Here is a 13,917-nt window from a genome sequence, read left to right on the forward strand (position 1 = left end):
GCAGATGTACGCTCGCAAAGCCATGAACATCACAAGCCACGCAACGTCTGCTATTGTTGATGGTGTTTTAAGTTTGGCGCCTCCGCGCTAAAGTTGCTGGGAAAGATGAGACGTAGTCAGTGACGTATGACCTCGCTCCCTTGTGGCTCTCTAACCCGTGGAAAAGCAAACTGGTTCTTAGCAGGTTCACCAGTGGAATCAGCTCTGAACCAGCAATAGCACTAGCTCCGAACCAGCACCCGGTTCATTCTGGTGGAAAAGGGGTATGTCACAGACCACACCACGTCGCGTGCACACATACACACAAAGGCGTGTAGTGGTGCTGTGTTTACAGAGTTTTTTCCTTCAGAAAAGCGAATAGCATTGTTTTGGATAAACCTTAACTTTAGTTGTAAACTTTAGTGAGTGGAAAAATCTCTCTCTTGGCGTCTTCTCTGTTCAGTGAGCGGCAGAAGCAGCACATTCATGACCAAACCGCAGCTTACTTGTGAGTGAGTACAAAACATCGTTTACAAGCATGTCATTGTTACTAACTAGACCAGGGGTCGGCAACCCGTGGCTCTCGAGCCGCATGTGGCTCTTCTGCCGCCCTGCTGCGGCTTTCTGCAGTCTTTATAAGGCCCTGTTTATGCCTGGTAATAAGATGCGTTTTGGTCAATGGATCACAAGTGGACGAACGAGGCACATACCCGTTTACACCTGCTGCTGTAATCCGTCTATTTTGTCCACTTTTGACCACTACTGTCCTGATTTCTTCAAGAAATATCTGAAAAGCATTTCATTCGAATATTCGAAATAAGTCCATGCAATGTACATACTGTATGAGCACGACCGGAGATGACAGAAAAAACATACAGAGAGCAGCGGCTTCATTTCTGAGACAGCGCCGAGCACTGTATGCGTGTGTTAGAAATGGAATGGTGAGAAAACATTTTGCTTGGTACGTTTTTCATATTTAAACCAAACTTTTAAGTCTATAGCTGGCATAGTTTAAATCCTGTCTGGCTAGCGTGCTTCTCATAATGTTTATGCACGATGTCCGTATGCGGAGAGTAGACGGTCTTCTTGTGGCTGTTCATCAAACGCCGCCAAAACAAAAGTTCACAGAAAAAATCTGTAGTCTAACTAAAGTAGCGCGTGCAACATCGCAACGCTACTTTCCTATTGCAACACTCCCACTTCTTGCCAGGGACAAAAATGTATAAATTGCTTATCATCTAAGTACAATAAAAATCGCACTATATTGCCTCCTAGTGGTCCAACTGGGTAACTACTACCTTACATGCATAACCTGTGTTACAGTCATTTAAAGGTTACATATATTTTGCGGCTCCAGACAAATTTTATTTGGTGGGAGAAGGCCCAAACTGGCCCTTTCGGTTGCAAAGGTTGTCGATCCCTGGACTAGACATATGAACATAAACATTTGTTTTAAATTAAAAATATATATATATTATTTTATGTCTGACAACAGAAACATTAAATATATAAATGAATATAAACAACAACAGCTTTATTGGGCATTCAGTTGTATTAAAATAGAGCAAGTTACGCTTTCATCACGAGAAATTGATCTGGGATTGTAGGGTGCGCAGTTTTTATGTTGCGATACAGGTCGTAAATTTCATTCATAATGATCTAAAAAAGGTCTTAAAAAGTCTTAGATTTGACTTTGTGAAACCTGCAGAAACCCTGGTAGAGAGATTGTACTCACCCGGCTCCTGCTTGCGTATCAGCATGTTTGGTGGCTCAAACACAAATAAACGCAGTTTATGGATGACAAATAGTAACAGTATCAGTAATATGGCATGGAATTCGAGTTGATTAAAGTGACTGAATGGAACGACTGAATGAATTGTTTCACCCGAGATTATTTGTTTCACTTCGCAGAACGATATATGTACAGCCATTTCGTGCGAACTAACATTTACGCTACGAGTGAAAAGTTATAACGTATTAGCACTGATGTGCCGTTTGCCAAATTGGGTCGGAATACGCGATCTTGCGAGCAGGACCAACATATTGTTTACAGATGCCAGCATCTGAACACTCGTGTCCCATTAGCAGCGAGCTAGCGTGCAGGCAGCAATCGCATCCATGAATGAACAAGGTAGCGAGCGTATTCATATGACATGCAGGTGTGCGCAATAACTCCCCGAATCTTTGGGGAAGATAAATGTGAAATGTTTACTTGTACGGATCGGGCCTGCTGCGTGGCTGCAGCGCTTTAAATCCATTACCCTTTGACGTCTGCATTTACATCTTCAATACATAGTTTGCTCATCTGCAATACGTCTGTAATACGTCTACTAAAGATCTGGAGATCTGGAGAACATCTGCTGTGTAAAAACATCTGCTAAACATCTTAGAAAGAGCAGTTTTACATCCATTCTAAATCATAAACATCTTACACTGACAGCAGACGTCTCCGAGACATATTGCAGATGAGCAAACTATGTATTTCAGATGTCTTGCAGATGTAAATGCAGACGTCAAATAGACGTAAGCCAGATGAAGTGTGCTATCAGGGTAGAATCCCTTTTAAATACCTTACGTCCGCCCTGTACCGACGCAAACCTTCGGTAAGGCGGCTTGACTAATTATAGGGCTGATAGGGTGATTACTGTGATTGTTTATCGAAAGCCAGACAAGTTCATTATCCGCACGTGCTCGTTATCGAACCTTGTTAATAAAACATCATTTAACACACCTTTTCCTGGTCTGTTCCCCACTGGTGGAATGATCTGTCCATCTCTGCAAAATCAGCTGAATCTTTAGTCTTTTTCAACAATCAGCTAAAGACACATCCATTTCAGCAATACCTGACCCAATAAAACTGACACTTATTTCCGTTTCTTTTCTGTTTCACTCATTCTTTCACACTGTTAAAAAAAATTGTGATCTGGTTAACTGAGACCAGCCTTGAAGCATGTATGCATTGTTTGCCTTTTGTTGACCAGATTGCTTCCATTGTTTGCCTCAGTAAGACACTTTGGATAAAAGTGTCTGCTAAATGACTATGCAGATGTAAATACCTCTTTTCCTCATCACTGAGACATTCCCCTGAGCTCCGTGTGTCATCGCTGATGTCATCAGGGTTGGAGTTTTCTATGCGGATGCTCGGGTACCCAACAGCACAAGAGTCTGGCCTGAAAGCCAGTTAAATGAATAACTATTTTTGTTCTTTGCTTTTAGTACTGTACATTTATTGCATTAAACATAACAGAAATGTCACGGGTTGGAGTAATGTCTAACAGAGACTTAAAGGGATAGCTTACTGAAAAATGATGATCTGTCATTAATTACTCATCCTCATGTCATTCCCCAACCATAAGACCTTTGTTCATCTCCAGAACACAAATTAGGATAGTTTTGATGGTCCAACCTTCATTTTGAAGTGACAAGAATACAAAGTGTGGTGCTGACGTAGAACACCGGCTCCTGAGTCAGCTCTAAACGCATGTGCCGCAGGGGCGGACTTACCCATTAGGCAAAGGTAGGCAATCGCTGGGGCCCCGAGCTACCAGGGGCCCCCAAAAGGAATGGGTGGACTTAACCAATAAGCCATGTCAGCAGCCACGTAGAGCCCCATGTAATCATCAAAATAGTCAAGATATCCCTGTTAACGTTTTACGTTATTACATCTGTACAAAGGCACTCCCCCCATTACAGATTAGAGTGGACCATTCCATTAGCACCGTATATGCGCGAGACGAGTTCGACACCAGCTAGAGAAAGTTAACGCAGCGGCGGAATAAGTAGAACTGCCCACAGCGAAAGTGTCATTGTGTGGTACATTAGCTGCAAAACGAAGTAAAAGTCGCAGGGAAATAAAACAACAAAGAACGCAGCTACACCATCGGAGAGGAAAAAAGACGATTTACAAAAGATTGTTGCCAAAGTCTCTGCTTTTTCCCCACACAAACTCCACTGCTGCTCCTACAGCAGTAGCACATCTCTCTCCTGCCAGACACAGTACTTCCCCGGCCACGAGCAATGATAATGTGCCGGTGAGTATTTCTCCATGAACACCGACAACACAGTTATAATGACTGACGACCAAAACATCTGTCAATCAAAGAGCGCTGTGCGCTTGGTAGGAGAGGGCCAGTTCAAAGGTAGAAAGGTTGTTTGACTCCGCTGCGCAGACCGATGGGAACATAAAGACATAATATAATAACGTCAGTACAGTACACGATTCATACTGTACGCACTAGTACAGAAATTTGGTCACATTTAAATGCATGAAAGGTCGTTAACCACAAAAAACACGGAGAGAGGACACACTTTGTATATAGTAATCCCAGATCAGGGTTTTCCTGCATAAAGAAATTGGAGGCGGCTGCCTCAATCAAATTTTGTGCCGCCTTAGACTCTCGTCAAAAATATGTCGAGTGTCTTCACAAAAAACACTGCGTGCATTATTAAACAGATTGTCATTTGTAACTGCAGTTACGCCACAATGCAGGCGCTGTTTCATTACCGGCAGTGAGACGCTAAAGAGTTCAGTAAAAGAGCTATATTTGGAGCTGTATTAGCTGTGTTTCACGGCTGTTCAGGTGTTTTACGTTCAATTTACATTTTCTTGAATTTCTTGAAAAGGTTTCTTAAATTAACGTGCTGTACATCATTATAATGTTTTTAGCTGTGCAGTTGGCTCGTTGAATCAGCGTTATTCTGTACACAGCGAGTTCGCCAGTATGAACGCACATTGCGATCAGAACGACTCGCAAACAAATGACTCCACTTATATTAAAATGTTCAACTTTTCTGTTTGATTGAATAAATTTAATGCTTTATATAACTTATTAGTTTTCATTTCATCAAATTTTTTTAAAGTTTTGTTAAGACACTTATCCCATGTTTTTCATTTGGGAATTCATTTTTTAATTAGTCAGCATCTGTGTTTATTAAGCTTAGTTTTCCCCTGTCACTTTGACTGGGGGTGAGAAGTTGTGTGCTTTGAGGAGGAAGAAAAATAAGGGTTGCAGTAAAGTAAAATGGTGCATATTGGGGCCCCCATACATGGATTTGCCTAGGGCCCCCAAATCACTAAATCCGCCCCTGATGTGCCGAGTACTCTCATAAACATGTGTCGGAGACTGACGCGGAAGTCCAGAAATTGTTGAATAAAGTTGTAGTTTTTGTTTCACTGAGCACAAAAAGTATTTTCATTGCTTAATAAACTTAATGTTGAACCGCTGGAGTCACATGGACCAATTTAATGATGTAAATTTACTCACTTTCTGCACTTTGAGTAGACGTTACTTAGCTGTCTATGGGGGATCTCATCAAAACTATCTTAATTTGTGTTCTCGTGGTCTTATGGTTGAATTATTCACCCTTATTCTTTGGTGAGCAATTGCTTTAACAAGTATATACACTACTGTTTAAAAGTTTACAGTCACTCATTCATTCTCTATGTAAGTTTTTTTCTGTGCAGAAATGATCTCTTGTCATTTTATCAAGCAATAGTATTTAAGTACACATCTATTCTGTACTCTGACCGACTGATTATGTTATTATGCAATAAACTAAATGAGTATAATGAAATTAACATATTGAGTGATTTTATCACACATTAGTGTAGCAACTTCCATTCTGAATTTCTGAATTACATGTACACTGCGTTGTTTTCTGTACCTGTGAGCTCGGAGGTGAAACTCGCCAGCGCTCCTGAGGTTGAGGTATGAGCTGAGAGAAGACACAAGGCTGTTCTGAGATGGGTTGGCATTCTTGATGATGTTGTTGGGTGATTTGGCATCTGAGATTGACAGACAGTATTCCTGAGACACTGCGAGTGGAAGCTGGAGAGGACGCTGTGTGACGCTGCTGTTGTGCGACTGCTCGCCGCTCACGTGATTTGCAAACACAAGTCCATTCCTCTGCACAAACACACAACTCATCAACTCACTGGAACACCATCTTTGTCATTATACAGGAATTATCATTCACTTATTTCTACTTTGAATTAACAAGTGTTATGATATATAAGAGGAAAGTTATTTCCAGCTGCTCGGTGTAGAACAGTCTGTTAATGTAGCATATCTTACAGTTGATATGCAAGAGAACTTTATATAATCTACAAAACGTATTAAAAATCAACCCAAAAAAATCTTTATTGGTGGAATGCTTTGTTGACCCTTCAGTGGAACAGCATTCAGCATCTTTACGCCATGTGTATGGATGGAGATGGAAACGCTATAAACCCTATAAATGTCTTCCTCCTCTTCAAGGTTGTCGTCTACTAGACCTTCATCCAGTAGGTCACATGATATGGCTCGACGGATCTCCGGGCCGAGATCATGCAGCGTGCGCAGACCGGCCTGTGCAGACACAGTGTTAAAGTCATATGATCATCAGGTTTTAACATTTGCACTTACCAGTTAATTTGGCTGCTCAACTTTGAAGTTAATGACCATTCTGAACTTCTACGAGTTTCCCTTCCTCTTTCATTCCTCATTCTTTTTACGGAAAATGCATTTTAGGTGTGTCTTCACTACTGCTTTAGTGGAAATAAACCAGCATGCCATTCTTTACTGAGCAGTGACGGGTGTGTTATGGCATTATAAATCACGAAATATGAATATACACGGTTTTCGAAGAACAGCAGCAGCGATATTAAACATTACACACCAAACTGGCTGTTGATTCTGTGCCATGGTTGATTTTTAATTTCAAACTCTTGCATGTGATGTATGTTGTGTCATCTCAGTGTAAACTCCACACTGTTTACCTGTAGAGCAGTTGTGGTGTTGAAATGGGGTTGACATCCAACAAGTCCCTGCTCCTTGCGTTTCCTGAATTTCCTGAAGTAGTCTTGAATCAAGAAAGTGGCGTAAAACTTTCCCACGGTGACCTCATCGTCTGAACAAACAAACACAGTTCATTAACCATACTTCAACTGTCTGTATACTGTTAAAGACGGGGTGTCCGATTTCTCATAGCCGTTGTTGATGTTCAAATCACCAAAACAAACACACCCCTACCCCCATCTTTCGCTTTCGTCAGCGCTCGGCTCGACTAATGTCCGTCCTGTGCACTGTGCACCTTACTGCTGATTGGCTACAAGGTTGTTTTGGTACTCGGCCCGACTTTGTCTAAACGAGCGTAATTCGGAAATCGGACACCCCGCCTTTAACTACTATATGAAGCTCCAATTACTTCATCTCATACATAAACGTGAGAAGATGCGTGATTCACTCATCCTGAGAGCGTCAGAAACATTCACTTGTCATTGGAAATTCAGAATGATTCAATCGTCGCGAGAGTCTGAATGATTCACTCGTTGTGAGGGAGTCAGAAAGATTCTTGTCCCGAGAGAGTCTGAATAAATTATTTATCATGAGAGATTCATAAAGATTCACTCATTGCAAGAGATTCAGAACGATTCACTCATCGCGAGACAGTCTAAACAATTCAGATCCCGAGAGAGTCGAAATAATTCACTTGTCGCGTGACAGTCCAAACAGTTAATTCGCTGCAAGAGAATCAGAAGCATTTAATCTGACCTCCAGCAGGTGGCACCACTTGGTCCAGGAGTTTCATGCTGGTTCTCCTCCAGATCTTCTTGATAACAGATCGAAGCTCCTCATTGGCTTGGTCCAGATTGCCTGTGAGACACACAGCAGTCGTGACACGCACATCGACTCGAAACGGAAGTGTAAATAAAGTCACACATGCTTTACCTTCGGTCTTGATTTTCAGAGCAGTTCTCACCAGAGCAAACAGGGTGGCGTTGAACATCACCGTACCGTCGCTATTTAACGGCATGTTCATAGCAACCAACCTCTGAAAAATCAATAATCCTAATATTATTGATTACGTAACAGCCTCAGATCCGACTTGGCATCTTGCCACTTACTTTGTTCAAGAACACCGATCAAACATCATCTGAGTCAACGTTTTTTTGTGCAAACCTTGCAGGCGACTCTATGAGGACACAGTTTGCCGAAACCGAGCGGAGGCTGAATCCTGCGCAGTAACGTCACCACATCCAGGTGTTTGATACGGCCTCTGTGACACACAAACACAATACTGTATGTTCTCAATGTCAATAAAACACACATTTCAGCCCGTCTCGAAGTGAATTCTTTTATGAATACATACTTGGCCTCAGGGTCATATTCTGACCAAATCCTCTTTAACTCATCTAGATGATGTGGTCCGAGAATGGACCAATCACGTGTCAGGTAGTCAAAATTGTCCATGATGACGGCAACAAACAAATTAATAATCTGAAAAAACATTAAAACATCCATATCATACATACTTTCAAATTTATTTTTGCTTCAGCCACAAAATAATATGTAAATGTCATTGTCAGGCATTATCTTTGTTGAAAACGTCTTGGTTACGGATGTAACCTCAGTTCCCTGATGGAGGGAACGAGACATTGTGTCGAGCCGACAGATGGGGTTCGTCCCTGAGAACCAATCGCTTCCGACTTCTTAGAAAAGGCCAATGAAATTGGCGAATGAAATTTGCATGCCGGACTCCGCCCCCGGATATCCGGGTATAAAAGGGAGACGGCGTGCCTCATTCATTCACTTTAGTTCTGAGGAGCCTGAGACCTCTCACGACTGCTGCAGTGGGCAGCACTGTTGTGGCAAGGACACAACGTCTCGTTCCCTCCATCAGGGAACTGAGGTTACAAACGTAACCGAGACGTTCCCTTTCTGTCGGTCTCTCGACGTTGTGTCGAGCCGACAGATGGGGTTCCTATGGAAAACGCCACAACACCGTGCCCTGTAACAATCTCTAGCGAAGCGACGGTGACTGGCCTGGGCGTGTCAGCCGTGAGCACTACCGCGAAATTGTAACCTACCAGTGGGCAGGTAGGGGGTCCCAGAGCTTTACTTGAAAGGTGGGAAGGCCCCTGCCTTCGGCCTCACAGGCGGCGGCCTTGTTTCTCTAACAGCGAGAAGCCGATTGGTTCTCAGGGACGAACCCCATCTGTCGGCTTGACACAACGTCGATTGACCGACAGAAAGGGAACCACACCCATTTACACATTCATTGTATCATGTATCATATGTTTTGATTTTTAAGATGTGTTTTGATTTTCATGGTTGACGTTCATTCTGTAATGAATGTTCTGTGATATCAAATAGCTTCAAAGATCAGACTGTGAGTGTGTGGTTGAGGTGATGGAGATACAGTAATACACAGGTGTAGCTGATTCTGAATGAATACAGCATGTGAATGTACCAGAAAAGCACAGAGCATGTAAAAGCTGATAAAGAAGACGATGGAGAAGTTGCTTCCGCAGGTCTTCTCTTCTCCAGGGTTATATTCAGACTCGGAGTCGCACTGTTTACCCGGCAGACAAGCCAACATGATCTGCTGCCACGCTTCACCTGTCGCACATCTGACATCACAGAACGACCGTCAAACACTCTACCTTCTTTAGTATTCGAAATAATAATACATTCATCATATCTGAAATCTATTTGGTTGATTTTGAATCAATTCTGTACTTTTTTATGACACTGTTGTAATTTGACTTTGATGTGTCCATGATGTGCTGCATCATCAGTAAGAATGAAGAACACAGCTCAAAGAATCAATGAAGTAATGTTCTGTGTCTGAAATCTGTTAACATCTGTTAATGTGTTACTTTGCACATTTTAAAGAAACAGAACAAAAACATGAACACATCATCATTTATTCACTAAATCTGCTCTCAGCTCAACACACCTGAACAACAGGAGCACAGATTGAGGAAACGTCTGGAAATTATTGTTACGATTTATACTGGTTCCATCCACCATGGCAATCTTCCCAAACACCTCAAAGATCAAAGACAATCCCATTATTATGAAACGACAGAAGACATCAGTGCATTAGAGTACATCACACAGACAGCAGAAGATTTACCTGCATTCCAATAACGGCATAGATGAAGAAGAGCATCGCTATGAGAAGAGCCACGTATGGAAGAGCCTGAGAGACACAACACAACAGTGCTGAACATTCACTCAAATCACACGATATATACATGTACTGTATACACACCATAACACAGCGTGTCATCACCACTTCATCCACTGTTCACTCACAAATAAATGAAGAAATGCACATTAACTCAACATCCTTTGTCCTTGCGTGTATATTGTTATTATTATGCAAGACACATAATGTCTTTTATCTATCGTTTCATCCAGATTCATCATTTTAAAATGGAGCCACCGACCAATCACAATGAAGTATTTCAGATCATTGTGGAATAAAATCAGCGCACCTGAAAAGATTTGATGAAGGTCCATAAGAGCGTGCGAATGCCCTCCCCTCTGCTCAACAGCTTCACCAACCGCATGACACGAAACAAACGGAAGAATGTGATGGAGATTCTCGCGCTGTCCTCCGTGTTCTGATAAAACACACCAGCACACGTTAATGAGACAAAAACCAGACGTTCACGCACCATCACGTGCTTCTTCATACATTCTCAAATTAACATACAAACTACACAAGAGCAATTCCTCTAAGATGATCACATGAGTGAACAATAAGCACTCAACAATATTGAAAATAGCGGCGCTAACATTTGTATAGGATTTTGTCTTTAAATGAATCATTCTAAATGTTAACCCTCACCCTGCCCCTAAACCAAACACTCACACAAACCTTTGTGCACTTTTACATTTTCAGATAAACATCATTTAGTTTGATTCAAGGTTATTTTAGTTTTAGTTAGCATTTTTGGTTATTGAAATCAAATCAAATATTGGCCTAAAAAGTATTGGGAAAAAATGAACTAACAAAAAAATGAAATATTGCCTCAGAAATAAATTAAAATAAGTTTAAAGCACAAAATTATGATAATAAACAAAAATAACAAAGTTGCTAAATATTTAACTAAAAGAAATCAATAAATAATAGACATTATCAAAACAAATAATAAAACGAAATCAAAACTATAATAACTGGGGGCTGCTGGCTGATACACACAGTGTGGCTAATCTCAGGTTTTACTATCCTTGTGGGGACGTTTAATCCAATAATAGAAAGAAAAAAAAATGTGTGTGGCGGTACTCACATTGATCTCTGTGATTGCGATGTCAACGATGCTACCAACAACAATCAAAGCGTCAAAGGTGTTCCACGCATCAGCGAAATAATGCTGCAGACAAACAACAAAACACAGAGAAAAGAGAGCAAAAGAAAACGTATCAAGCAAAGAAAGAGAAGAGCCACACACTGAGATAAAAAAGCAAGGAATTCTGGGATTTTACGTATCTGGGAATGTCAGGCAAACATTTCTGTTTTCATAGTTCCCCTGAAAATCAAAGGAATGTTATTCCATGGCTCTCTAAAATACGCCATTTTCAGCAGTCAAAAATAAAATCTTATCTACATACTGTAATAAAACTGACCGCTCAGTCAACACTGATGTGCTTCTGACACAAAATGAAAAGAAAATCAAAACCTTAAAAGAGTTAAGACAAAAAAATGTAAATAAACATTCATATTGTCAGTCGCTGTCGGGCGGAAACCTCCTATGTCCAAATTTGGTCAATTTCATATTTTTTCACAAATCGATGCTATTGGTCAGTCCCCATGTGGGTCTGTTATTTTTACAAATTATTAACCAATCTAAAGTGCTGAAAATAGCTTGAGAGCAAATCTCTTAACTCCATTGGACACTTCAATTGTCTGAGAAGTCTCGTAACTCCACCTCTTCTTCACTCCGCGGGAGCTTCTAGATACATTTGAGTAGGTCTGTTTTGTTAAAAATCGATAGCTGTAATGCTTCGGTGCAGAAGGAAGTCCGTGAGCCACGAAGGTAAGTTTGCGAGCAGATTCGGCTAATTTCCGCCTATTAGACAGCCTAGTCAGCTCATCGTTTTTTGTATTACATCACTTATAGTTCTAAAACCTTTAAAATAGAGTTAGGAAGATGTATGTAACCACAGTCGTTAGCTTTGGTTAACTATTGAAGCCTTTTCTCTTGTTAAGAGGCTCAACGCGACCGCCGACTTTGATGAACACTGCTGGCAGCAGCGACGTCGGTGTCCGTAACATTCTTATCAATGACAGCGCAATCTCGTATCTCCCTGCTCCCAAGTCATAAACCTTGTATCTCCGATTAAACATGTTTTTGGGGAAATGTTGTGTTAATGTTGGTACACAACAGTATATGATAGCAATATAAGGTATAATACCAACTGTGACGATACAATGTTTAATAACTCAAAAAATATGCCGTTTTTTAATTTCCTGAAAAATAATGGTTTTGGAGATGCGAGGATTCCGCCCGACAGCGACGATATGTAAAATAGTTCACATGTTGGCAAATCAACCAATAGGATAAAAAAGACATCACATCATAAAAACAATCACCATAGCCCTAATATGTTACATCTTGGGTATCACCATCCATTGATATATCATCACACTCCTACACCTCACCATTATAATAATGTAAACAATTCCATTTGCATCATTGTAATCCAGTCCACTTACTTTCACCATATTTTAGTGCAAAAACATACTAGATATCACAATACTAAAATCGTTTAACAGCCCATGCTTTAGGGGAAAATAAGATCCACCATGCTTTATTTAATGGTGAACACTTATATTTCTCAGTATAATCTCATGGAGTCTCATCTACTCTGGCATACTTTAAAACACTGTCTGTCTCCAGGATCCCCCCCGCTGACCCTCAGGTGAGAGACAGATGACATCAACTAGCCGAGGTGAGAAATGAAATGAAATCTGTCTTCAGACAGCTGAGGGGAGAGACAGGGGTCTACCTGACTCTGAATGATGTGTAATACGCTGCCAATCCCCACCAGCGCATCAAAACCCATTCCAGGGCTCCATTTAATAACCCTACAGACGGAAAGACAGACGGGGAGGATTGACAGCCCGGTCGGGACGGGGGCTATAAGCACTTCCCATTACAGCTGCCAAAGCATCAAACTGAGAGACACATACCCTCGGTTTAAAGGCGACCAGTTTGAGGATCATTTCCACTGCGAAGACTCCAGTGAACACCATGTTCAAAATGTCCATGGCGTAGTTGAACAGACGCGACTGGCCGTGATGCTGTGTATCATATCCACAAAAAAATATTTTCTACAATTGCATTTATACACAATTCATTTAATGACCACGTATACAGATATACAGTTGTTCCGAATTATTTCAATAACCTTTCATTTACTCAAACAGACTCTGTTTTGTTGTAAGGCAGGCCCCCTTTGTGTAGAGTGCATCGCTTTGCGGCCCCCCCAAATAAAAACGTAGAATTCCAAAAACAAATTCTGTTATACAATGCTGGAACATCAATATCATTCATCTCTAGTAAACTTACAGAAAGATGTTATCATGTGGTTTGTATGATATATGATGTACGTAGTATATACTGTAGTAGTGCCGATGTTTCCTCACCTGGACAGCCAGACAGACCGTATTAAGGACAATGAGCACAAACATGACGTACTCGAATCCGGTCGAGTTCACCACATACCAGAACTTATACTGGTAGAGGTTTTTAGGGATGTATCTCCTCAGCGGACAGGCTTTCAGAGCATACTCCACACACTGACGCTGTCGACGCACACACAGAATAACATTCAGATGATCTGTCTATAAGACGTTATGAGCAGAACGACATCTGTACAGACGTTCACACCTGGTTCTTATCCAGCTCACAGTTATTGTACTCTTTCTCGCCCTGCTCCTGAAATGTCACGATGACAAAACCCACAAAGATGTTCATCATGAAGAAGGCGATGATGATGATGTAGATGATGAAGAAGATGGAGATCTCCACACGGTAGTTGTAAATGGGACCCATGTTCTCCCTGTGTGAGTCGATGGCTCTGTACAGCAGACTGCAGAAGACAGCGTGAATGTCATGAACCTTTTACTATTGTAGGCCGTTTCATTTCTACGGCTCGTTCC

At 41.3% G+C, this 13,917-nt stretch overlaps 1 protein-coding gene across 7 annotated transcripts in view; it reads right to left on the reverse strand.

Moving 5' to 3' along the window:
- Positions 1-13,917, reverse strand: part of cacna1db (calcium channel, voltage-dependent, L type, alpha 1D subunit, b) — a 61,210-nt gene that overhangs the window by 14,885 nt on the left and 32,408 nt on the right. For 4 of the 7 annotated variants that reach the window (XM_057357152.1, XM_057357156.1, XM_057357153.1 and 1 more), the window contains 15 exons: positions 13,646-13,847; positions 13,402-13,560; positions 12,946-13,056; positions 11,042-11,125; positions 10,244-10,372; positions 9,880-9,945; positions 9,700-9,791; positions 9,211-9,370; positions 8,110-8,237; positions 7,920-8,016; positions 7,512-7,791; positions 6,737-6,867; positions 6,210-6,326; positions 5,644-5,885; positions 3,036-3,149 (listed from right to left, as the gene is read on the reverse strand). In XM_057357152.1, the coding sequence (XP_057213135.1) occupies positions 3,036-3,149; positions 5,644-5,885; positions 6,210-6,326; positions 6,737-6,867; positions 7,512-7,791; positions 7,920-8,016; positions 8,110-8,237; positions 9,211-9,370; positions 9,700-9,791; positions 9,880-9,945; positions 10,244-10,372; positions 11,042-11,125; positions 12,946-13,056; positions 13,402-13,560; positions 13,646-13,847 (2,112 nt within the window). The remainder of the gene's footprint in view (positions 1-3,035; positions 3,150-5,643; positions 5,886-6,209; positions 6,327-6,736; positions 6,868-7,511; positions 7,792-7,919; positions 8,017-8,109; positions 8,238-9,210; positions 9,371-9,699; positions 9,792-9,879; positions 9,946-10,243; positions 10,373-11,041; positions 11,126-12,945; positions 13,057-13,401; positions 13,561-13,645; positions 13,848-13,917) is intronic. The other 3 variants (XM_057357154.1, XM_057357158.1, XM_057357155.1) reach the window with 2 other exon arrangements.

Source organism: Triplophysa rosa, linkage group LG17, assembly GCF_024868665.1.
Source record: "Triplophysa rosa linkage group LG17, Trosa_1v2, whole genome shotgun sequence".
In the NCBI taxonomy this organism is placed as follows: Eukaryota; Metazoa; Chordata; class Actinopteri; order Cypriniformes; family Nemacheilidae; genus Triplophysa; species Triplophysa rosa.